Here is a 25027-nt window from a genome sequence, read left to right as displayed (position 1 = left end):
AACAGCCAGTCAGCCGTGTAATTCCTCCACCGAGGCTGCATTCTAACCAGCCCCGCTGTAGAATAGATCTTGCCGGCTGCCACAGCCCACCCACCCTGGTGTGTCGGGCCTTAAAAAAAAAAAAAGGCCCCTGTTGTTTTTCAACTCGCCCACTGCGGATTTAGCCTGAGTGTCTCCCTGGTGTATGCTGCACACTGACCAGGTGTGTGACTACACGCGGTCAGGATAGGCACCACCGCATTAGCTGCCCCCCAGTGCTTCGGTACCTCAGTGCATGCTCAGCCCTTGGTACTTCGGTGCCTCCGTGCGCATGGTGCTCGGTGTGGTACTTCGTTGCCTCGCTGTGCGTAGTGCCTCAGTGCACACGGTGCTCGGTGTGGTACTTCGTTGCCTCGCTGTGCGTAGTGCCTCAGTGCACACGGTGCTCGGTGTGGTACTTCGTTGCCTCGCTGTGCGTAGTGCCTCAGTGCACACGGTGCTCGGTGTGGTACTTCGTTGCCTCGCTGTGCGTAGTGCCTCAGTGCACACGGTGCTCGGTGTGGTACTTCGTTGCCTCGCTGTGCGTAGTGCCTCAGTGCACACGGTGCTCGGTGTGGTACTTCGTTGCCTCGCTGTGCGTAGTGCCTCAGTGCACACGGTGCTCGGTGTGGTACTTCGTTGCCTCGCTGTGCGTAGTGCCTCAGTGCACACGGTGCTCGGTGTGGTACTTCGTTGCCTCGCTGTGCGTAGTGCCTCAGTGCACACGGTGCTCGGTGTGGTACTTCGTTGCCTCGCTGTGCGTAGTGCCTCAGTGCACACGGTGCTCGGTGTGGTACTTCGTTGCCTCGCTGTGCGTAGAGCCTCAGTGCACACGGTGCTCGGTGTGGTACTTCGTTGCCTCACTGTGCGTAGTGCCTCAGTGCACACGGTGCTCGGTGTGGTACTTCGTTGCCTCGCTGTGCGTAGTGCCTCAGTGCACACGGTGCTCGGTGTGGTACTTCGTTGCCTCGCTGTGCGTAGTGCCTCAGTGCACACGGTGCTCGGTGTGGTACTTCGTTGCCTCGCTGTGCGTAGTGCCTCAGTGCACACGGTGCTCTGTGTGGTACTTCGTTGCCTCGCTGTGCGTAGTGCCTCAGTGCACACGGTGCTCGGTGTGGTACTTCGTTGCCTCGCTGTGCATAGTGCCTCAGTGCACACGGTGCTCGGTGTGGTACTTCGTTGCCTCGCTGTGCGTAGTGCCTCAGTGCACACGGTGCTCGGTGTGGTACTTCGTTGCCTCGCTGTGCGTAGTGCCTCAGTGCACATGGTGCTCGGTGCGCATAGCGCCCTCGGTGCAAATCTGCAGAGATTTGTTAGTCAGAGAACGACAATTGAAAAAGGAGATTTTCAAATTTGTAGCACGCAGTGTAGGGGGAGAAGATACTAGCGGTATCTGCAGCAGGTACTAACCAGTGTTCATTCTAAGAGAGGAGAAAGAGTGAGCACGCTTTGTCCAGGGGATCCAGACGTTAGGTGTCAGAGTGGGAATGAGGCCTCTAGTAGCTATTTGAGGGGGTTTGGAAATATGGAGAGGGTCCTCACTCTGACTGCCACAGCTCAGACTGCCCTTGGATGTCTGGCCCTTGGACTGGCTGGCGCTTAGAACGGCTGGCGTTCTAAGACACTGTTTGTCAATTTATACTGTCCTGCAGGTCTAGGGCTGGTCCAGTTTACACGCTATCAAAATTCAATTCAATCAACCACAGTTCTGAACACTTTAGAAAATTAATTACTTCAACCAGCTAATGTAGTTACATCAGCAAACAAGCATTCAAATTTACTTACCAAATCGCTATTTGCTTCCTTCTGGCTGCAAACAAACACAATTCACAATCCAAGCAGGTCAGTCGCAGGTCTGCACTGTCCGGTGTTTAAACAACGCCCTTGGGGCCATGCACACATCAAGCATGGCCAAATTCCACGCTTGCACGTCTTGCATAACGTCCCCTGCTAGCACAGCTGAGACGTACATGGCGTTGGGAGCTCCTGGCCTGGCAGCAGGCTCAAGTCCTTGCTCTGGCCCCGGGTCTGCTGATAATGTCAGCCCTTGAGCTGACCCCGTCTGCACCGGCGGTCACCCCGGATGTTACAGAACCGGATGTCAGCGTTGCTGAGGAGGACCGTGATGCGATTTCGATCGCAACCTCATGGGAAGGTGGCTCCTTCCTTCAGAAGCAGCCTCTACCTCCCCTGACTCACCGAGAACGCAAGGCGTCTCGGCAGGTAGCCTCAATGCCCCCCTCCTGTACTCTGGTACGGAAGAGAACAAGAAGCTGGCGTCCGCCGTACTCGCCAGTCTGGCCGGCCGGGCGAATGATTTATAACAGTGGACCGAAAGAACGCGTATTCCACGTCCCTATTCGTCCAATGCACAGAAGGTATCTCCGCTTCGCCTTTCAGGGGAGCATCTTCGAGTTTTCCGTGCTGCCATTCGGCCTCTCCTCAACCTCCCTCACATTTTCAAAGTGCATGGATGCCATCCTAACTCTCTTGCGGCCGCAAGGGATCAGGGTGATGAACTACCTGGACGACTGGTCGTTCTGTACCAGTCGCAGGAAGGAGCAGTGGCCCACAAAGTGATTGTGTCTCACCCTCAACTATGCCAGACGACAGAATAGCTGCCATTCGCAACTGTCCGGCCCTGTTCAACAAGGGTTCACATTACAACTGGTGTGTTAAATTCTATTGGATCTGATGGCCACAGCTTCATCAGCCACCCAACTGGGGTTACTTCACATGCGCCTGATCCAAAGTATTCATGGTTTGACACAATAGGTTAAACAGCTAAATAGATGTTTATATGGCCAGAAAATACATATTCATGTTGCTTTTCATTGCTCAAAAAAATCCCACCATTTTAAATACATGGTGATCTCTAGTGGCTTAATTTTAAAAAAGCAACACATCAGCTTGCAATGCAGTGTGAGTTATACGAAAGTGGTTGGAATCCCACTTGTTCCAAGTTGCCAATCTTCACTGAGGGACCCACAGAGCACTACAATCAGCTGAAGATAGTTTACCTCTTCACGCTTTACGGTCCAGGGTGGACTCTTTATCCCCAAGGTTCAGTAGCCTGGTAAAATATGTTGCTTATGAAAAGAGGAGATTGACATGACAGCTGGAAGTAAGCTAATCTTCGGTTGTCCTGATCATGGATTTTAGCAGTAGTATTTTTGGCATTTCAAATTGGATAGAACAGGGGGTAAATCTGACAAACTGGAGGTAAATGTGACTAAAAAACTTATTGCAAAATGAATGAAAGTGCCTATTAACCCTCACAATTACCATTTCTGTATTTACAAATCAGTCAACTGTTTGAATTGATACTGCTGTATGTCTCAATAGGAATTGGATTTACTGCTATATTTCAGGCTAATTCCTGAAAGTAGCTGTCTGGTGATGAACAATGGATTTGGAGGTCCTTGGGTCGGTCACCTTCAACTTTACCTTTCCTTGTTGGCGTTTCTACCAGGACAGTGTTTGGCGACTTGGATTAAGTGCTGGACCCTCCATCTTGATTGAGAGGACACACTAACTGATATTTCTAGGCCTTTTGAGGCTCAGGTGAATATACTGGAACTATCGTCTCATCAAATTACTAATAATGTTGTTCGAGACTGTGGTGTTGTAAAATATTGTATTGAGTTAAAGAACTGTATTAGCATTACCCTCCTGAAGTCACAAGTGGCCTTCTAATGACGTTTCATAGGAATGTTTTAGTGGTTTTAGATGGTGCACATTTTTAGGTGTTTGTAGTGGGAAGGGACGGAATATATGGTCACACTACAAGGTAGTTGTAGGGGGGATTTTGCTAAATCGTCTTTTAGATCAAAACTGTGTTCAATTGTATCATTTCCCTGTAATAAAAAGAAAATAATTTTAGTTAAATGTTCTTGAAAGATGTACGTGAATAATAAAAGGCCATTCAAGGTGTCTCTGGCAAATGCTTTGTCAAAATGTAGTAACTGGGAAACCTAATGCTTTGAAATGAACCATTTCTCTTCTAGACTGCTAGTTCAGATCATCTATAACTCTAAACACCCAACCATAAGTAATACAAAAAAATATAAAATATATATATCTTTTTTTATATTGCATGCATTTCTTGTTGATTGATCTTGTTATACAAAATACAGTACATTGACAAAGTGCTCCATTCAAAGTGGTCAGGGCAAACTGAAAAACTCCATATTTAGTTAGGTGTGCCATAATTGCTGATTAAATACTGTATAGTAAGTCACAACAGCACTAAATTCAACTAAAAAGTTGTAACTGGGATGTTTACTTGGAGGCTAGCTCATATGCATGCATGCTGTGTAAAAAGTTATTCATAGAAATAACATTTATATAACATTTAAAATGACATAGTAATATAGTCTTATTAAGACTACAAACATTTCTATAAAGCCAGCCCAGGAGCAAAATGACACATTTTAATTTGTAGGTATTGAGGCATAAAATATATGCAAGTACATCTTGGGGAAAACCATATTAAAATATAAATTTGAATGTTACTTGGCAGAAGCAAAATAAAGACATTTACAACAAATACTCTTTCATGATAATACTGCAGCAAATACACTTTCATGAAAAGTCACTTTGCCACATCAGGCCAATTAATAATAATAATACATGAAGATCCACTTGTCTGATAGCCTAGGGCACCTTCAGGGCATTCCTAGTCAAGCTAAAGAGAATTTCAGCACTGCCTTAAAAGGGCTCTATGAGCTATGAGGGAAAAAGAAAAGTTAGCGATGCTAATGGGTGTGGAGTAATTTCACCCATTGCGCAGCTTGCGGTGTGGGTTCAAATCTAGTCAGACTGAAGGTTTGTTTAGCTATTTTGTCCAGTCACTATCTTTTGACATCATCAAGGGACAACACATCATGAATGCTTTTAATAGCTTCACATTTCAAGAGGTGGAAAGTTTTTTTTTAAAACATTCATCTACGACTTGATATGCAGTGTGGGGTAGAATGATTTAACCATGGGAACGTGCATGAAACTAATAAGACTGATAAAGTCCCCAAAGGGGCTCCTCTGTACTGAAGATATGTCAGCGTGGTCTGCAAGGGTAAGTCATAGTCAGGGGAGCACAGGTTCACTTCCTGGCTCTGCAGTTTACAGTGTTCGATGGGGATTCCCTTAGAGCATGGGTTATGGAGGCAAAATTGGCAGGGGCTGTTTTTCCTCAGAGCTACATGGATCCTACAGTTCAGGCATCCATTGAGTTCAGAGTGAACTAGCCCTTGTCTTCCAGGGGGCACGTCAACACCCACTGTAGTTTCTGTAGAGGCAATTGGCTTGGCTGTGGGATCAGTTCTCTTGAGCTGTTGTGGGGATTGTTGTGGTGAGGGTACATAATGACATTCCTGAGAACAAAAAGTGTTAAAAAAAACAGGCTATGAAAAAAAGACTAATGGCCTGATCCTACAACGTAGTTGAATGACAAATGGATATGTTGTTCTTGTTTGCCAAGTATATGAATTTGTTATCAAGAACACTCACCATGTGTACTGCCTCCTGTGCGTGATTTCATCTCCATGCTGTATGGGTCAGTTAAGCCACTTCGAAATCACAATGTTATTTGAAACTGAAATAACTTTATTCAGGTAAGGTGGTGGAAAACGCCTTTCCGATTGAAAAGTAAATGTTTTCTGACAAATTCACCCTTGCACAGCGTGTAGATAATGATGCCATGTGTGCATGTGGCGTTGTTAAAGCTTTCCCTGTGAAACATCCAGATAGACCACAGACAAGTCAAATTATCACTTGTGTGAATGAAATGTCCTGTCCTGTATCCTAGGCTATTGTTCATTTCTCCAGTGGTGCGCAAAATTGCCTCCACCATAACACCACGCCTGGTATAACCTATGTAATCCCTAGTTAAAAATGAATAGTACTTGTGCTACTAGCTGTTGAAGACCCTTTTTGTCATCAGGCTGTCCTTGAACATCAAGCAGCTGCTACCAGCCTTCTTTGCCATGAACATATTTACTGCTACATTGAGTCACACTGTGCTCAAGTACCTGCCCAGTTTTGCATGCCCCAATTGGCTGATTGCACAACCATTTGCAGAAGAACTGATATGTCTGACAGCCTGCAATATCTTACCCAAATGACAAATGCCTATAATTATAACTATGGACCGTTTGCCCTCTGGATGATGCATGACTAAATGTAAGTAGAAAAAAAATATGCTTAACGGCATTATTGGTATAAAATAATGTATGAATGGGAGATATTCAGCTTTTAATACAGCAAAGGTGAGCAATCTAACCTAAAGACCACACACGCAGCCCTAATTCGGTTATAAGTTGAATTCTTGGATTTTTATCAAATTTGTTATTTTAGACACCGTAAAACAGAACGATTTTTAATTATGATTTTAAACAACTTTTTCTCACACTGTAGTACCTAATTCAGCATCCCTTAGTTAATATGTAGGGGGCTGCAGGCTGACCATTGGGACACAGTTAGAAGTGTTAAAATCAGGAGTTAGTTATTTTTACCTGGAAACAAGGTCCTGTAAATTGTTCACAAACTAAAAAAAAAGGTCTGGCACGAGAATTCTAAATATATTTGTCATGGCAAATCATTCCACTCAGACAAACTGTTTCTCATCTTCACATTTTAACCTCATTATTTCCTTGTTTACAAATATTTCATACCTGTTTAGTATCCATTATGTATGATTTATATAACTCTATACTGCTGGTTCTGCTTTTCTCATTATTTACCAGGCACGCTAACTAATGTCATTTTTTAACCACGAAGGATACTTCTGAAAAGACAGTGTTGTAAAATGTTATTTTTCCTTGATTACACTAGCAATCTGGAATTTTGAGTGGGAATATTTTTCCCAGACTTAAAGCAGTTATTACTCTTGATAAAGTTTAAAAGTTATCCAGTTCTTATCTAATGTAATCTCTGTGTTTATTCTTAAAGTACATAGAGAATTGAGAGGGTCTGGAACCAACTCCCCAGTAATGTTGTTGAAGCTGACACCCTGGGATCCTTCAAGAAGCTGCTTGATGAGATTCTGGGATCAATAAGCTACTAACAACCAAACAAGCAAGATGGGCCGAATGGCCTCCTCTCGTTTGTAAACGTTCTTATGTTCTTCTAAAAACCAAACATTTCTCAGAAATCATGTCTGACAAGCAATCTTGGAATTAGAAATGCATGGATCTGCTGCCATCAAGTGTATTAAAAGGTAACAGCACCATTTATTTTATTGTGTAAACCAAGCACTATTTAAAAATTAAAATAAATAAATAAATAAATTCTTGCCTGATACAAGCATATAGAGGGGGCCACAGAACATTTAGAAATGACCCTGCTCAGGCCAGGGGTTAATCTGTTATAGTAATGCTGCTGTTAGGTGCTTAGGGGTCATTTTGAATGTAACACATCTGCTCTGAGCTATTTAGAATCTTAATTTCTAATACCTGTGCTTATAGTATGTGCTTCATTCCAGCATTTCTATGGATTCATTAGTCAAATTGCCTATTGTCTCGGGTCCTTAAGACATGAAAGGTTGAGAACCTATGTTAGACACCACTCTCAAGCTAAAAAGCTTCATTTGTTTTATACTAGATTTCCAATAAAACATAAAAAAGGTACAGCAGGTTTATATATTCCAGTACAATGGAATCCCCCAAAATTGCCCATACTGTTATATATATGTTATATAAATATGTTTTCATGTTAAGTATTTCAATTTAGTTTTTGATCAAGCTAGTAGTTACTATGCCCTGCAATTGCCACAATAATAAACTTTGATTGGCCAACATAATTAGGTGATAATGTGTTTGTGAAGTGACTGAGAACCGCGTTTGAATGTTATTTAATCCCCTGACATCTAAATGTCTGCTGTATCCTAGGATGCAATGTAGGACTGCTTATTACAATGTCAGAGTCAAAATAAAACAGCATTTTAATCAAAACATCATGTATTTCCTAGAAAATAATACCTGGAAAATACTGAATAAGTAAAAACCGAAATTCAGTACACAGTAATGTCAAACTACTTTGATTGTGAAGTCTTTCCATCTGGAATCTTAAGCGCAGGCCTGTTTCTTAACCTCATTAGCTTTCATTAGCGCCTTGATAGCCCTTGCCCTCATCTCCAACTCAAGTAGCTCCAGCAGCTGGGCTGAAGGCTGCACCCCCACTGAGGCAGGGCCAGGCAAAGCTGCTTCCACCACCTCTGTAGCTGCTGCTGCTGCTGCCACCGCTGCTACTTTGGGCTCCTCCTGGCTAGGTCCACCCAAGGCCAGTATCTCATTTACACTCTTTTCAATGTCACTCTGAAGCTCCTTCTTGGAGTTGGAGGGGTTCACGGCTGGGCTTTCAATAACCTCCACAATTTTTTTCTCTTCAGTTTCTTCCTTATGGCCTTCTATGTCACTGTCATACATGTCTGCATTGATGCTGAGGGCGTCACTCTCCTCCCCCGAGGCACCACCTTTGGTAAAAATAGAGCACATTAATATCAGAAAGCACCCACACTAGGGCTGGGTGTAATTCTACAGCTGTCAAAACATGTTTGTTATGGAGGAAGTTACGATAATTCCAAGTGCAAAACCATAAACGCTGACTTTGACCATAAATTAACCTGGTTGGGTAAACGCCTGGAGGGTTGATGGTGGCATAAAAATCAGTTTGCAAGGCCTTAGATGCATGATAGCCAAAGTGCCCCTGTGAGTTCAGTATATGATTAGCTGTACAAAACAGAAAAGAACAGAAAGTGGAGCTATCAGTGGCATTCTACCATTAGGGTGCCTTTCGCGTCCCAAGGTCATATTTTGGATAAAACAACTGATGTTACTCAAACTAATTCATGCATAATAAAGTATTATGTAATGGAGTTTCACATGTTCTAGAAAAATTACACTATAAAGCATTTAAAATGAAAATCATGCTAGTTTTTTTTACGCAAAATGCCGCATTTAGCAATGTCCCTATTCATCTTTTTACTAAATCCTTCAACACTAGAACCACTACAGCACTCATTTTGACGGTTTGAGGTTTTCAAATTTAAATTACTCTGCATGTCTGAAAGTTATGCGGTTGTCCATTTATGACTTTTCCTAAATACATGTATTAAATGCCCTGACGGCATTTGAAAGGCAGGATCACGAAAATAAGGAAGTTATAATCCTGCCCACCTATAACTGCCAAAGCAGTCAAACTGCCTTTTACAAAACATGTTTTTATTTTGAATATAACCTACAATATTCTATTTTTTTGTTTTTTAATATACAAGCCTCTTGTTATCTCTATTGGACCAGGCAGTCATCAATTCCTTTGTTTTGTACAAGGACTGCACCGGGGAAAATATCAGTAGGAGAGATTTCATCTTGAAGCTAGCCACAGCGCTTCGGCAAAAACTTTGATCAGAAAACTGCAAAGCAGGTGGCTGCTGCAGCTCAACCTGGAGTCAGTGCTGTCACATGCGAGAGAAAACATATTTTACTTTCGTTTTAAGTTAAAAAATAATTTCGTTTTTACAGTTTTGTATGTACAGTGCCTTGTATAAGTATTCACCCCCCTTGGACTTTTCCACATTTTGTAGTGTTACAACCTGGAATTAAAATGGATTTAATTGGGATTTTTTGTCACTGATCTACACAAAATAGTTCATAATGTCGAAGTGGGGAAAAAAAAAAATCTACATATTTTTCAAAATTATTTACAAATAAAAAACTGAAAAGTCTTGATTGCATAAGTATTCACCCCCTTTGCTGTGACACCCCTAAATAAGCTCTGGTGCAACCAATTGCCTTCAGAAGTCACATAATTAGTTGAATGGAGTCCACCTGTGTGCAATTGAAGTGTCACATGATCTCAGATTAAATACACCTGTTTCTGGAGTTTGTTAGAGAGCATATCTAAACAAACAGCATCATGAAGACCAAGGAGCTATCAAAACAAGTCTGGGATAAAGTTCTGGAGAAGCACCAATCAGGGTTGGGTTATAAAAAAATATCCCAAACTTTGAACATCCCCTGGAGCACCGTTAATTCCATTATTAAAAAATGGTAAGAATATGGCACAACCGCGACTCTGCCTAGAGAAGGCCGTCCACCAAAACTCATTGACCAGGTAAGGAGGGCATTAGTCAGAGAAGCAACCAAGAGGCCAATGGTAACTCTGGAGGAGCTGGAGAGATCCACAGCTGAGATGGGAGAAACCGTCCATGGGACAACTATAACCCGGACGCTCCACAAAGCTGGGCTTTATGGAAGAGTGGCGAGAAGAAAGCCATTGCTGAAAAAAAAAACATATCAAATCCCATTTGGATTTTGCCAAAAGGCATGTGGGAGACACAGCAAACATGTGGAAAAAGGTTCTCTGGTCTGATGAGACCAAAACTGAACTTTTTGGCCTATGTGTGGCGCAAAGCCAACACTGCTCATCACCCTGAGAACACCATCCCCACGGTGAAGCATGGTGGTGGCAGCATTATGTTATGGGGATGCTTTTCATGGGCAGGGACTGGGAAACTGGTCAGGGTTGAGGGCAAGATGGATGGAGCCAAATCCAGGGAAATTCTAGAGGAAATCCCAGGTCTGCAAGAGACCTGGGACTGGGGCGGAGGTTCACCTTCCAGCAGGACAATTACCCTAAACACACAGCCAAAGCTACACTAGAGTGGTTTAAAAACAAAAACCTGAATGTCTTAGAATGGCCCAGTCAAAGCCCAGACCTCAATCCGATTGAGAATCTGTGGCAAGACTTGAAAATTGCTGTTCACCAACGGTCCCCATCCAACTTGACAGAGCCTGAGCAATTTTGCCAAGAAGAATGGGCAGACATTGCAGGATCCAGAAGTGCAAAGCTGGTACAGACTTACCCAAAAAGACTCACAGCTGTAATTGATGCCAAAGGTGCTTCTACCAAGTATTGACGGGGGGGGGAAATACTTATGCAACCAACAAATGTCTTTTTTTGTTGTTTAATTAACTTTTGTGTCACAATAAAAAAATATTTTGCACCTTCAAAGTGTTAAATATGTTGTGTAAATCAAATGGTAAAAATCCCAATTAAATCCATTTTAATTCCAGGTTGTAACACTACAAAATGTGGAAAAGTCCAAGGGGAGTGAATACTTATGCAAGGCACTGTATATATTAGGGATGCACCGAATCCAGGATTCAGATTCGGCCCGAATACCTACTTTTTGAGCAGGGTTCGGATTCGGCCGAATAATTAAGATTCCGAATCCGAATCCTACATCCGCCCACATCCCTCCAATGCGTGCAGTTCTTCTTTAAATAAGACACGAATCCGGTATAGAATGTAACTTGTATTTAACAACAGGTATTCAACAAGAACACGTTTGAACTCTGTTGCAGCTCTCAACTCCCTAAATTACTGAACACATCACGTAGCTGCTGAATGTAACACAGCACAGTCACATCACACTTTTCATGGAGTAAAGTTATGCAGTAAACCTGTAATATATTGTAACGGCAAACTGTTGTAGATGTTTGTGCTTTGTTTGTGAAACGTGTTTTAGAGATCATATGGAGAAAAAAAAACACGGTGCACAGAAATATATATTTTTTGTAACTACATAAATATATCCTACGCTAGATATACCCACACTTGTGGCAAATAAAAATATATACAGTAGCATTCCAAAAATGATGTGGAGGTGGAATCATACATAGTCTGTGACCACCCGCCATTTAGAGATCTCCGAAGAAATATGGTCCAAAATAAACACTATGGGAAACCAAAATGGATATTGCATAGAAAAATGTAAACATTTTATGGCCGCAATTTGAGGAAAATGTTAAACGTCACTTTGTTAAACGTAATACGTCACTTTGAGAACAGTGATATATTACTGAACTGTGATCTGTTGCACCTTGCTTACATTAAGGCCTGATCTGTCTTATTCATGAGTGTAATTTATTGACAACATTTTGCATTACTTAAGGCACTGTTGAATTAATTGTTACGTGATCTCGTTGACCAATTTGATATTTGCAATGTTCGTGTTTAAAAAAAAAAAAAAAAAAGGAAATGATTTGCAGTGCTGATGCCTCCATTCTTTACATTGAAAACACTTATTTGCTGTGTTACAGCTAACGAGTTACAATGCTGTTACGTGTATTGTTAACATTGTAAAGTTCTTGTTCTACATCAACACTGATAATAAGACATTAGATTAAAGTACATCCCCTCCCAATTGTGATTTACATCTTAAACAAGCTGTAAAAAGATTACAATTTACAAATGAAAAACACATACATTGTTAATTGTACAGTAGCATCTTTGTTGTATAGCAGTTGCAAAGTCAGCTTAGTTTCTCAGATTCAGCTAATTGTGTTTACTGCAACTCATCTGAAGGCAAAAAGTGTCTAATGGTTGTATCACAATGACATTTGTGACTACTGTAGCTTTATATATCTGAACACATGTTAAATATGAACAAAATAGCCATTGCACTGATTGTCCTGTCAATTGTGTTACTTTGGTCAACTATGTTACTTGCAAATATATTACTCCACAATATCTTATTTTATAATAACATAATTAGTTGATTGACAAAAGGGATGAGAATGACCCATCCCAAATATTTTGTGGAAATGATACCGATATCTAACAGTTTTCTATACAAATGTAAGTGCTTCAAACTGCAGTTTGTAGATTCTGCAATATTATTTAAACTAAAAAGTGAGTTCTTTGACGAGTTATTTTATGTTTCAAGAACTACATTTGGGGACATGGCGTCTGTGTAAAAAAACATTGACAACTTGAACACACTGTCAAATTGTTACTTATATGTCCGTAACATAGTTGACACAAAATCTAGTTTAGACCAGGATTTATGGCTTGTTATTCAAAGGTTTTCTGCTGTTAAGCTCAGCAAGAATGTTTTTGGAATATTTTAAATGTTGTTTTTTTAACAAAAATATGCAAATGACATGTGCAAATGACATCCAAAACCATAAGATTGTAGTGAATTTTAGGTTGTGTTCACATTGGATTTGTTACAAAAAGTCTCACTTCATTCCCTTTGGTTTTCTTAGGAACCTTAAAAATGCACATCAGTCTGTACTGTCAAAGCACAATTTAGAGCTCCTGGCTTTGAACTGAATAATCATGCTGATGAATATGCATTGTGCAGTTAGAGGCTGTTTTGGGGTGACAGCCAAATGTATGTGGTACCTCTCCTCACATAGCCAAACTGGCAATTATAATATTGTGCAAAAGTTTGGAAAATTGATATTTTCATGATATTAAGTGCAGCACAATGTATCTGTGTGGAGTGACAGTCAGTTAACCTCCCTTAAAATATTGCATTTCTAAGACATATATACCTTGCTTGAGGTCTTCCTGTTCAACATTTTCTTGCAGAGATGAAGTGGAATCCACATTATTGTCCTGCCTAGAGAAGAAAAGCATTTATTATATACACCATAGCACTATAAATGTTATATATTAATATAACACATAGGGCATTGACAAATACGGTTGTCTACTTCTACTACAATTAAACATACTCAAAATACAAAGTGTACCCTTGGAAGAAGAAATAAATAAAACAACACAGTAGTGGGATGGTAGGGACGAAAATTGCTGCTTAGTTCCTCTAGATGACATCTTACCCACCTGAGGTAAATCCTGGTTTAACACTTCTAATACAGTTTACTGGCAAAACACTATCAAAGCAAAACGTAATTACATGTAGATTTAATGTTTTAACACTGGTCCACAGCACAGACTTTCTGGCGGATGAAGTTGAAGAGATTGTTGAGAAGACAGCAGTTGAAATTGTTAACACAGCATTTTATCTAATGTGTAAACTGGTTTGAGGAATGAAAAAACCAAAAAGAAAAAGCCTTCATATAACTTTTTTACCTGCGTGAACCACATGTGTAGCTCTGGGATATCAAGTGTGATAGGAAGCAAGAATATAATGCAAGGCTCTGGGGAACACTGGGACGTGGGTACCCGCGTCCTTTACAGATGCATGGTCTGACGGGTTTGCACTGGCCTGCGTCCCTGGAATGTGCGTCTGTCCATCTGACACAGGCAGCACCACCGCAGATTATTATTATTATTATTATTATTATTATTATTATTATTATTATTATTATTATTATTATTATTAAATCATCCAGGTAATACAGTTGCGTTTTGTGAAGTGTAAGTTTCAGAATGTAGACAGGCTTATGATTCTCTGCACTGTGCAATAGTTCCCACTGTGGAGAACAGGAAAAAGTGGACCTAAGTGCATCTTGCATCAGTTGCGCCCCTTTCACGTGACCACGTGTGCAGTTGCGTGTTTTACTGAAACCCATTTCTGGCTTTTGTGGATTCTGTTGTTATACCGTTTTGTTCTTGTTCTTATAGACAGAAGAAACATTCTGGTTGTGGCATTTAGCGTTGGTTTCTTAGTCAAAACTTTAATAAAAGAAGAAACATTAACTTAATTTAATAAAGTTTTTGTACTGGGGTTACCAGACGTCCTGGGAAAAGTGGGATTGTCCCAATTTTCAGCCTTCATTTTCTTTTTTTCTTTTTTTAATTTAGTCGTTGACAATGGTTTTTACCCCAGTTTTCTCCCCAATTTGGAATGCCCAATTATTATTTTTATCCTAGTTCACCGCTGCAACCCCCCAGCGACTCGGGAAACGGAGGCTGAAACACACGTCCTCCAAAATGTGTTCCTGCCAATTCATCATTTCTCGCACTGCGGATTCACAGCGAAGTCACCAGACCTATAGTGCCGGAGGACTATAGATCTGAATGGCTCCACTGCAGACCCTCAGGCGCCCTATCAGCGACAGGGGTCGCGCTGATGCACGGTGAACCGTGGATTGCCCTGCCGACCTAATCCCTCCCTACACGGGTGCCGCTCGGCCAATTGGGCGCCGCCCCCTAGGAACCCCCGGTCACGTTCGGCAATGACATTGGATTCAAACCTGCGACCTCCAGGCTATAGGGCGCATCCTGCACTCCATGCGGAGTATCTTTACTGAATGCACCACTCGGGAGCCCCTCAGCCATCATTTTCTGTCCCGGACAGAAACAGTAAAATTGTTAAATTGTTCCGGTTTTGCTATTGTAGTTACATTACAAGTACAAAATTGTAGCAGTGTGCTCGGCAAGTTGACAGCACGGTAATTAATTATTATAAAGAAACATATGGATTACTTGTTTAATAATTCTGGTTATGTGTTTAAGTAATATTCTATTTAACTTCCTGGACCATGTTAAGTTTTTTAAAATGTTATCGTGGTAGTGCCACCAGCCAAGTTAGCCTTTTAAGTTATTTGTTTATTTAGCAGACACCTTTATCCAAGGCGACTTACAGAGACTAGGATGTGTGAACTATGCATTAGCTGCAGAGTCACTTACAACTACGTCTCACCCGAAAGACGGAGCACAAGGAGGTTAAGTGGCTGAGGTGGGATTTGAACCGGGGACCTCCTGGTTACAAGCCCTTTTCTTTAACCACTGGACCACACAGCCTCCTGGTGAAGCACTCCCATAAAACCTATTTTGCTCCAGAAATGTTGGCAACATGTTAGTCCCTGTAGTGATTTGATTGACAAAGCCATTATTATATATATATATATATAAATAAAATGTGTGTGTGTGTATATATATATATGCAATATGAAAAATGTTTTGTTTTAGGGCAGGGACAGAAGTAAAGCCTCCCTGCCAAGGTAATTGCTTTTGTTTAATTTAATTGTTTTATTGTTTTGTTTAATTATCACCTGCACCTGGCAATTATTGAAAATTAGAGCCAGGTGCAGGGTATAAAAAAGAAGCAGTCAGTCTGCTCTAGGCTGTTGCTGTGGAGTGAAGAGCCTGATGGAACGTTGTAAAGGTCTCTGTAAAACGTCTGGTTTAAACTGTATGTAATAAAGTGTTTTGTTTGGTGTTATATGTCAGGTAAACAGTTTAGCTGTCCTGCACGTTAGACAAGGACCTGCATATAAGTGAAAGCAGGCTCTACATTTGAGCTAGGGTTTTGTTTATTTTGTTTTTGTGATTATTAAAAATAGCGCGTCGCACTTTAAAAACCTTCAAATCCTGGGTCTATGTTTTAAAGGGCAAACAAGCCACTGACAGAGAGGCTACGTTACAATATATATATATATATATATGTATATATATATAGAGAGAGATTATATCACATGTTTAAATGCTAGTACCTGATCTTATTTTTCTAACCTAGCTTTTTGTGCAATAAACACACCTGATGTTTGACTTTCAAATTACAATTGTTATTATATACAGTTATTAACTGCTTCACAGTTACTATGGCATCAAGGAATTGAAGAAAAACAATGGCCTTGTTTTTCACTCTGGTAACTACTTATTGGGACCCCATTTCCTCTAGGACCTTTGTTTTTTTTTAGTTGAGAGTCCTGGACCCTCAATGGGATAAAGTTTTGGAGCCCTGTAATGTGACTGCAATCCCAAAGGTAGGTCATAGGAACTAGTCAGAATGTATATTGCAGCTGCAGGCAACTGCTAGTGTCCTACAGTACATGTGTGTGTCTGACAGGAAGGAGGGTGGGATAAGATATCTGCTTTTCTTAAAAGAAAGATTGGCTGAGGGAAAGCAGAAACAACCTATGGGGATTGTGCTGGAATCCTTCTGTGTAGTGTGAACAGTTCTGTGAAACAGGGGATATGAGAGTGAGTGGGAAATAACCACAGCACTCCATGAATGTACATTTGATTTATGTTTATACAACAAGTTCACTGTATTGAAAAGAGTGTGAATTTGGAGAACTGCTTTCCTAAGATTAAGTTCTGCATACCTGCTTTGTAACACAGCGTCATTCTGAACAGTGTCTCAACCCTGTTTAAATATTATCCTCCTTGCTTAAAACATGTTGAGACATGTATATTATTGGAAACAATAGAAAAATGCTCCTTGGGCATGCCTCAACCATAAAAACTAATGCCAGGTTGCCTGAAATGAACTCCATTCACTTGCTTGCTTTTCTCTGTGTAAGCCGAGCAGAAGCAGCAGCATATTGGGGTTGATTAACCTCTGTAGCATGCCTTGCTGAACCAAGTCTTTGTAAACATTAACCAGGGGAATAATGGTGGCCTGGCTTTAATGACTAGTATTGTTATCATCATTAATATAAAATATTACTTTGAAGTTCCCACATCAAACAGCCATGTCTTCAAAATACAGCAAAGCAGCAGTGTATGGTTATGGTTCAAATGTTACAAATCAATTACAGTCCCAAGCGAAAACACATTGGTTTCAAATATATAATAAAAGGTACATGCAATAGTAAAACAATGATTTGCCATACCCATAGAAATATACACTTACTGGCTTTCTGTTTCTGCATTCCTTTCAATCTTCTTGCTCTCTTCTTCGATATCGGAGAATCCTGTGAAATCATCACCTTTATAAAAAGAAAGAAGTGTTTTAAATAGTTACCTTATAATGTTATCTAGTCTGATGTTTATTCAAGCAACATGTTAGAAATCCTTTTACCTTCAAGAATTTGGAGAAGGTTCTTCTGAGAAAGCTGTTCTAGTTGCTCCATACAGAGCTGCTTGATTTCATCATAGGTACATCTCTGAAAATTAGAAAACAATAATGTATTTTATAAATAAAAAATGTAAAATGAAAAAAAGAAATTGGAATCTAAAATGTACCCATGGTCTTTCTCTAATTGATGAATAGAACAATTAAGTATGCAAATATTACATGCCTGCCTGCAAGTCCTTGAGGCCAGTATTGTCTATAATCTGAATACAGAACCCAACTGTCAACCGGTATACCTTCAACTCATCAGGAAGCATTTTCATAAGCTTCTTCTCTCCTATAACCCGGAAGCACTGTTCCAGGAGTTCCTGTTTGTCTGTGACATAGACACTGATGGGCTTGAATGGAACATTGAGATTTAGTCCTCCTTCTTCTATGTCACTTGGTTCATCCTGATTCTCAGAGTTGGCTTTTAAATCCTGTTTAAAAAAAATACAAATCTGTAAGGTATTTCATACCCCCCCTCCCCTCCTATGGTGTTAAAAAATATAAACAGCTGGTGCTTAATAGGCGAAATGAACAACTCAAATGTACCACCTTGCGTGGAACTGGTGCCTTGACCCCTCAAATAATTCTGAAAAAAAATCATTGGTAAATAACCCGATAGGGATATATTGAGATCTCACAGGTCACAAATCGGCTTGTTGTTTAACCAAACTTGGCTGGACCGTTTTGCTGAGTCATTCTGATAATATTAATACCCTTACTGCAGGTGTGTTTGAAACTGCGTAATCCTTAATATTAACCTAATGAGGAATATTTACGTTTTTGGGAAAGAAACGTACACATTTCTGAAGTTTAAGGGGGGAAAAAAGTAATATGTCATTAAAAAAAACAAAACAGGCAGGAACGTGATTCCAATGTACCGCTCTGCACATAAATATTATTTAATATAATTACCTCGATACTAGGTTCTGTACTTCGCTTTTTTCTTTCTAAACGGCGTCCTTCCGAATGGGAATGTTTTCTTTTCTTTTCTTTTGCTGAATTTTTACCTGTCATTTCAATTACACGCGTGTATTGTGATTAAATATTATATTTAGCTTATGCTGGAGTCATTTGATCTCGAAAGAAGACGACGTGCTCTACTGTACAATACTGTGTGGAACTCGAAATCAACGATCTTTCCCGCTCTAGTTTTTTAAAAGAAAACAGTAGATTGCCTCTAAAATACGAAAGATGAGTACCGGTATTTAATTTATATAAACTGTTTCACTCTGACACCAGTTTACAAGCACTTGTTTGTCGCACAATGATTACATCACCGTTGCAGTTTATACTTGTGAGGGGGGTTAAGACAACGGATAAATGGCTCCATCTAGCATCAATTCATAGGTATTGCAACTGTCTGTATAGGTCACACCACAACAGTAGGCTATACTGTCTTGTAGTTATTCTATAAATGAGCACAGCCAAGTAACCCTGATGGTGCAAGTTGTAGTAAAGTGTTTTTTTGTTTTTTTTTTACTTTATAGGTTTCTATCTTTTTAGTGTATGAGTAACCATTTGCAAACATCTGTTCTATTCACAAGCAGTAGGACTGAAAATACATTTGCAAAAAAATGTTTTGTAAGACTTAAATAAATTTACAGTACAAAAAAGTGTCAACCCTTTGTGTTACTTATACCTGTGACTGTAATTATTGTCAAAAAATATATCTTACCATCCTCTGGGGGTGAAGAGAGGTAGAGCAATGAGGCTTGCACAGCTGTGGGTGCTGGGGAATGCCATGCAAAAGGAAGCAATGCCACTCTGAACGGGCTTGGGTAATTGAGAACCAGTCTTAGGCTACGACTAGTGAGAGGGGAGATTATACAAAGTTTGGGTGACAACTCAGTGTGGTGTGGTGTTAGGGCAGAAACCAGGCAGGGCTGTATGAAGTGTGATTAGGACTTTAAGAAATAATTATTGTTGCACTTCAATATGTGGTACCAACCTATTTATTCACTTGGCCTTTAAATATCTAATATAAATTATAAGAAACTCACTAGTGTGCTGATTCCATTCAGTTACTGTATTTTTTTTTTTTTTGGGGGGGGGGGGGGGGGGGGGGTCTTAATTATCATAATTAGTTCATGGCCCAAACAGTAAATACTTATTTAATAAGAATAAAACTAAATGCATTCCTAAATCATTCAACTATTTTCAAAATTACCATACTTGGAATCATGGTAATCCAAATCCATCCAGTAGCTGTGTTTATACCAAAGAATTCATCACAACAGCCTCAGTTGAGCAGTCGTTATTTCTGAATATTATATAGACCAACATAGGATTTCTGTGGTTTGGATAAGCTCTGACAGGTGTCTGAAATGTCTCACTGAGGCAATATGGGCACGACATCCAATTACTCTGGCAATACCATCTGGATTCTGGCTGATCTGCGTCCGACTGATAAATGGCACAGATTGTCTGCAGAAATAAATACAAGACCAGCCAGATTCTGGATCTACAGTATGATCATACACCTCACGTAATTGTGAACATAGTGACCAGCACAATCTTCAGCTAACTTCATACTTGCACATTAGTAAGATATTTTAATTAAAAACATATACGTGTAAAAGTTGGGAGTATTTGATAGGGGCTCCCGAGTGGCGCATCCAGTAAAAGCACTCGCTAGAGTGCAGGATGCGCTCTATAGCCTGGATGTCGCGAGTTCGAGTCCAGGCTATTCCACAGCCGACCGTGGACGGGAGCTCCCAGGGGGCGGCGCTCAATTGGCCGAGCGTCGCCCGGGGGGAGGGAGGGTTAGGTTGGCCAGGGTGTCCTCGGCTCACCGCGCACCAGTGACCCCTGTAGTCTGGCCGGGCGCCTGCGGGCTTGCCTGTAAGCTGCCCAGAGCTGCGTTGTCCTCCGACGCTGTAGCTCTGAGGCAGCTGCACGGTGAGTCTGCAGAGTGTAAAGAAGCGGGTGGCACACGCTTCGGAGGACAGCGTGTGTTCATCTTCGCCCCTCCCGCGTCCGCACAGGGTTGGTAGCGGTGAGCTGAGCCTAAAAAATAATTGGGCATTTCAAATTGGGGAGAAAATAATAAAAACTAATTGGCAACGACTAAATTATAAAAAAAAAAAAAAAAAAAGTTGGCAGTATTTGGTGAATTTGAAATCTCATTCATAGAAGACAGACATAAAGTTATTATAAGTATCCAGCAGATGGCAGTGACTGTTCATAAAAAGAACAGTGATGCTACATACAGTGGGGGCTTCCCAAACTTTCTTGGCTCAAGCCCATCCATAACATTAGGCATCCTGTTGGAGGACCCCCACCCTATGCATCTGTAGAAATGGAGTACCTTACTTTCATTACAAATAACATTTTGCCTTTCTCTTTAAAAAATCCAAAACTACAGACTCAGAAGTACACTGTATGAGTACAAATGCAACATAAACCTTCCTGTAAAGGTAAGCAGGAGTGGTAGGGTTTTTTTTTTTTGTTTAACGTTTGGAGAGGAAGAGACTGCCGGGAGTAAACACTATGTTCTTTATTTTTGTTTTCAACTCATAGTGACCGCGCTACAGTAATCTTGTTTCATAATAAGGTGGGGGCAGCAGTGTGGAGTAGTGGTTAGGGCTCTGGACTCTTGACCAGAGGGTTGTGGGTTCAATCCACAGTGGGAAACACTGCTGCTGTACCCTTGAGCAAGGTACTTTACCTAGATTGCTCCAGTAAAAACCCAACTGTATAAATGTGTAATTGTATGTAAAAAATAATGTAATTGTATGTAAAAATAATGTGATATCTTGTAACAATTGTAAGTCGCCCTGGATAAGGGCGTCTGCTAAGAAATAAATAATAATAATAATAATAATAAGCATTATACAGTACAGTATTGTTGTTTAGCCATATATATTAACATAAAACATAACATTTGATTACCAGATTGATCCTCTATTTAAATAATAAAAAAAAAAACTTAAGAAACTATCAATAACATATCAATTAATATCTAAAAACAGGTACAATTTCAAATGTTGGCAGAAAAGGTAGTGATCCTGGCTAAATAATGGTAGTCACTCTGGCTAAATAACTAGAAGTGTGTTTGGTGCAGTGCACTGGGTGTAAGATCTAGTGGGTGACAGGAGAGTTAGCAAGTCTTTGTACAGAGGAACAGCTTGGTAGGTTATGCATTCGCTGCAGTGTAGAAAGCAAGTACGAAGATCTGACAGCCAGTCTGACAGAGCAGCTAGATCAGCAGTGGGCAATCAAGTAGTTAGAGCAGTTTCTAGACTCCCAGGTGGGGTTGCATGTGGCCACACTAGATACACAGAGGGAGGTGGGTGAACCAGACAGAGAGTGGACTGTAGTTAGAGAGAAAAAGTTGAAGATGTGATCAGCAGAGTAGATCAGGTCACAAACAGGTCAGGTACAGAACCAACAGTGATTGTCCATGTAGGGACAAATAACAAACGTGAGAGGAGGTCAGAGGTACTGAGAGAGAGGTTCACTGAACTCGCTGCCAAGCTTAAAGAGGAGTCAAGTAATCTCTGGTGTGATTCCAGTTCTGAGAGCAAGGAAGGAGAGGCTTAGCAGAATAATTGGTTTAAATATATAGGTAGAGAATAAATGCAGAAGGTAGGGTTTTGGGTTTGTAGATAACTGAAGCACATTTTGGGAGAAAAAACAAGATGGCTTACAGCTTAATGATAGGGGTGCAGATATTCTGGCACCACAGAATAAACCCTTAGGGTGACCAGAAAGGATTTAAACAAGTATGACGTTCTTGGAATCACAGAAACCTGGCTTAGTCCTGAAGATGGAGAAGAATTCCACATACAGGGGTATAAACTATTCCAAATAGACTAGATAGGAGAGACAGTGGTGTAGCTCTATATGTTAGGGATGGGGTAATTTTAGATCTGGTGCTCACAAACAACCAGGACATGCTATGTATTATAGTAGTAGAAGCATTGAGGTCAAGTGATCATGACATGGTTACATTCGAAGTTACCTGGGATTCCAGGCACAAGACTGCACAAACTAGTGTATAATTTCAGAAAGGCTAACTTTGAAGGGATGAGACAGGGGACTGAGAGAAATAGACTGGGCAGGGAAATTGAAGGCTATGAGGGTTGAAGTTCAATGGAACAGATTTAAAGTTATAATGCAAGACATGCAGGACAAGTATATACCTACAATGAAAAAAGACCATGTTTAACAAGCAGTCATCAATATGGTTAAACAGATCAATAAAAAATAAACACAGAAAAAAAGATGGCTGTATATAACTTATAGAAAAGACGGAAGAGCAAAAAATATAGGAGTATAAAATAGTATAGGAGTCTGCTTAAACAGGTACAAATGGATGTTAGGAAGGTCAAAAGAGATCTAGTAAGAAATATTGCCAGGGATGCTAAACACAAGCCTAAAAATCTTCCAATGTTATAAAAGTAAAAGAACCGTGAAAGAAGAGGTTAAGGTATTAAGGGATGAATATGAGGTTTATGAGGACTGCAAAATATCTGATGTATTAAACAAATATGTTTTGAATGTTTTCACCAGAGAAGATACAAATAATATGCTGTGTGATGCCTGGTTGCACTCACACATGTCTTGAAGATTTCAGCATCAGTGAAGTAGAGGTATTAAATAAACTACAGGAGCTAAAAAATTTCATTTCACCAGGCCTGGATATGATTTATCCAAGGGTGCTTAAGGAAACAAGGGTAGAAATAAGTAGATCACTGGCTTCTATCATGAAGTTCTATAGAAACAGAAGACTTGAATCTTGCAAATACTGTGTTGTTATTTAAAAAGGGGGATAAGACAGACCCAGGTAATTATAGACCTATTAGTTTAACTTCTGTAACTTGCAATATTAAGAGGTAAGCTTAAAGACGATTTACACAGCAGCAACATTATAGGGGATAGTTCAGAAGAGGGAGGTCACACTTGACTGACCTACTTGACTTTTTTGAGGATGTTCCAGCAAATGTAGATGACAGCAATGTCATCTACAAAGATATCATTTATCTTGATTTTCAAAAAACTTTTGGCAAAGTTCCACATGAAAGACGTAAGTAAATTAAAATCAGCAGGCATACAGTGGAGTACATGTAATTGGATATAGAACTGGTTAAAAACCAGAAAGCAGGGGGGTCCCTGAGTGGCTCATCCAGTTAAAATGCTGCAGCTTGGAGTGCAGGATGAGTCACACAGCTCAGACGGCACCGAGCTGTGTGACTCCGAAGGGGGCGTCACATTGGCTCTGATGCTTCCGGGGTGGGAGTTGGGAAACCGGCAGGGACTCCTTCTCCTCATCGTGCAACAGCGAACCCTACTGGCCAGACACCAAGCACATTTAGAGTGGCTAAAAAGCACGGCTGATCTTTGTTCTCCCTGGATTGCTCCGCATAAAAGTGATTCTGGCTTTAGGCTTGTGAGATTGGAGGACGCTCACACGCCCTCAGAACGTCTGGCTGCGTTGAGGAGAAAAAACATAATTGGACATTCCAAATTGGGGGAAAAATTAAAATAACAATTGGTCACTCTAAATTTATAATAAAAACAGAAAACAGAGAGTAATGTGAGAGGTGTAAAATCAGATGAGGGGAGTGTACTTAGTGGGGTACCACAAAGGTCTGTACTTACCCTTACTGTTCCTCATTTATATAAACTTGGACCAAGATACACATTGAAAGATTGTTAAATATGCAGATGATATCAAACTTGGGGGAGTAGTGGACTGAAACTGCAGCTCAGCTAATCCAATTCAAAAGGATTTGGACCGTCTCTGTAACGGGGCAAACTTGTAGCAAATTAATTTTAATGTTAAGAAATGTAAAGTATTGCACATTGGGTGTAAGAATCCACGTTATAAGTATACAATTAACGGGATGGAAATAGTGGACAAGGATTTTGAAAAGGATCTTGGGGTTATAGTGGAGTCATTGAAAACATTCTGCATGCTGTAAGATAGCGGGTTGTGAGAGACAGCAGGGAGGGGGTTAAAACCTCCCTGCGAGAGAAATGCACCGTTTTGTCTTGTATTGTTTTATTGTTTCATTTAGTTTGCTAATTGTTTTATTGTTTCATTTAATTGTTTAAATGTTTTATTAAAGTAGAACCAGGTGCAGGGTATAAAAGACGAGCAGGCAGTCTGCTCGAGGCTGCTGAGTAGAAGGAGGCAGAAGAGGTGCTCTGTCTCCGAGTAGCCAGAGGAAGAGAAAAAGTAAGTGCGGTGCAAACCGGGGGTTTTGAAAGGACGGGAAAACAGCTTAGCTGTCCCGTGTTAGTCAGGGTGTTCCTGTGCGTTAGTGAGTGCTCGTACAGAGCTAGGTGTTTATTTTGTGTGTTTGTTTTGTTTGATTTTGTGTTTATTAAAAAAATAGCGCAACCGCGCAAGAAAAATCCATTTCAGTGTCCTGGGTCGTATTTTTAAAGGGGCAACGAACCCGAGTGGGTCCAGCTGTGTTACATTTGGTGTCAGACAGTGTGGGCGCCCCTAAGACC

The 25027-nt window shown here is 40.6% G+C and overlaps 1 protein-coding gene across 1 annotated transcript; it reads right to left on the bottom strand.

Annotated features, from left to right (window-relative positions):
* Positions 1-7933: 7933 nt before the first annotated feature.
* Positions 7934-18854, bottom strand: LOC117421041 (caspase activity and apoptosis inhibitor 1). Its single transcript, XM_034034909.3, has 6 exons — positions 18476-18854; positions 17812-17994; positions 17522-17606; positions 17354-17429; positions 13359-13426; positions 7934-8488 (listed from the first exon to the last, which is right to left on the bottom strand). Exons 1-6 carry the CDS (start codon positions 18575-18577, stop codon positions 8082-8084), a joined length of 921 nt encoding a protein of 306 aa, XP_033890800.3. The 5' UTR covers positions 18578-18854; the 3' UTR covers positions 7934-8081.
* Between the last annotated feature and the right edge of the window lie 6173 nt (positions 18855-25027).

This window comes from Acipenser ruthenus, chromosome 1 (genome assembly GCF_902713425.1).
Source record: "Acipenser ruthenus chromosome 1, fAciRut3.2 maternal haplotype, whole genome shotgun sequence".
Classification (NCBI taxonomy): Eukaryota; Metazoa; Chordata; class Actinopteri; order Acipenseriformes; family Acipenseridae; genus Acipenser; species Acipenser ruthenus.
This window is presented reverse-complemented; position numbering and strand designations above follow the sequence as displayed.

What these genes read in the sequence shown, in the direction of transcription:
- LOC117421041 (XM_034034909.3), bottom strand. Translation starts at nt 18,577, where the DNA reads ATGACAGGTAAAAATTCAGCAAAAGAAAAGAAAAGAAAACATTCCCAT. An exon ending in TGCTTCCTGATGAGTTGAAG is followed by an intron (nt 17,607 to 17,811) that starts GTATACCGGTTG and finishes TCTAATTTTCAG; the next exon opens with AGATGTACCTATGATGAAAT. An exon ending in ACAGGAAGACCTCAAGCAAG is followed by an intron (nt 8,489 to 13,358) that starts GTATATATGTCT and finishes TTTTTACCAAAG; the next exon opens with GTGGTGCCTCGGGGGAGGAG.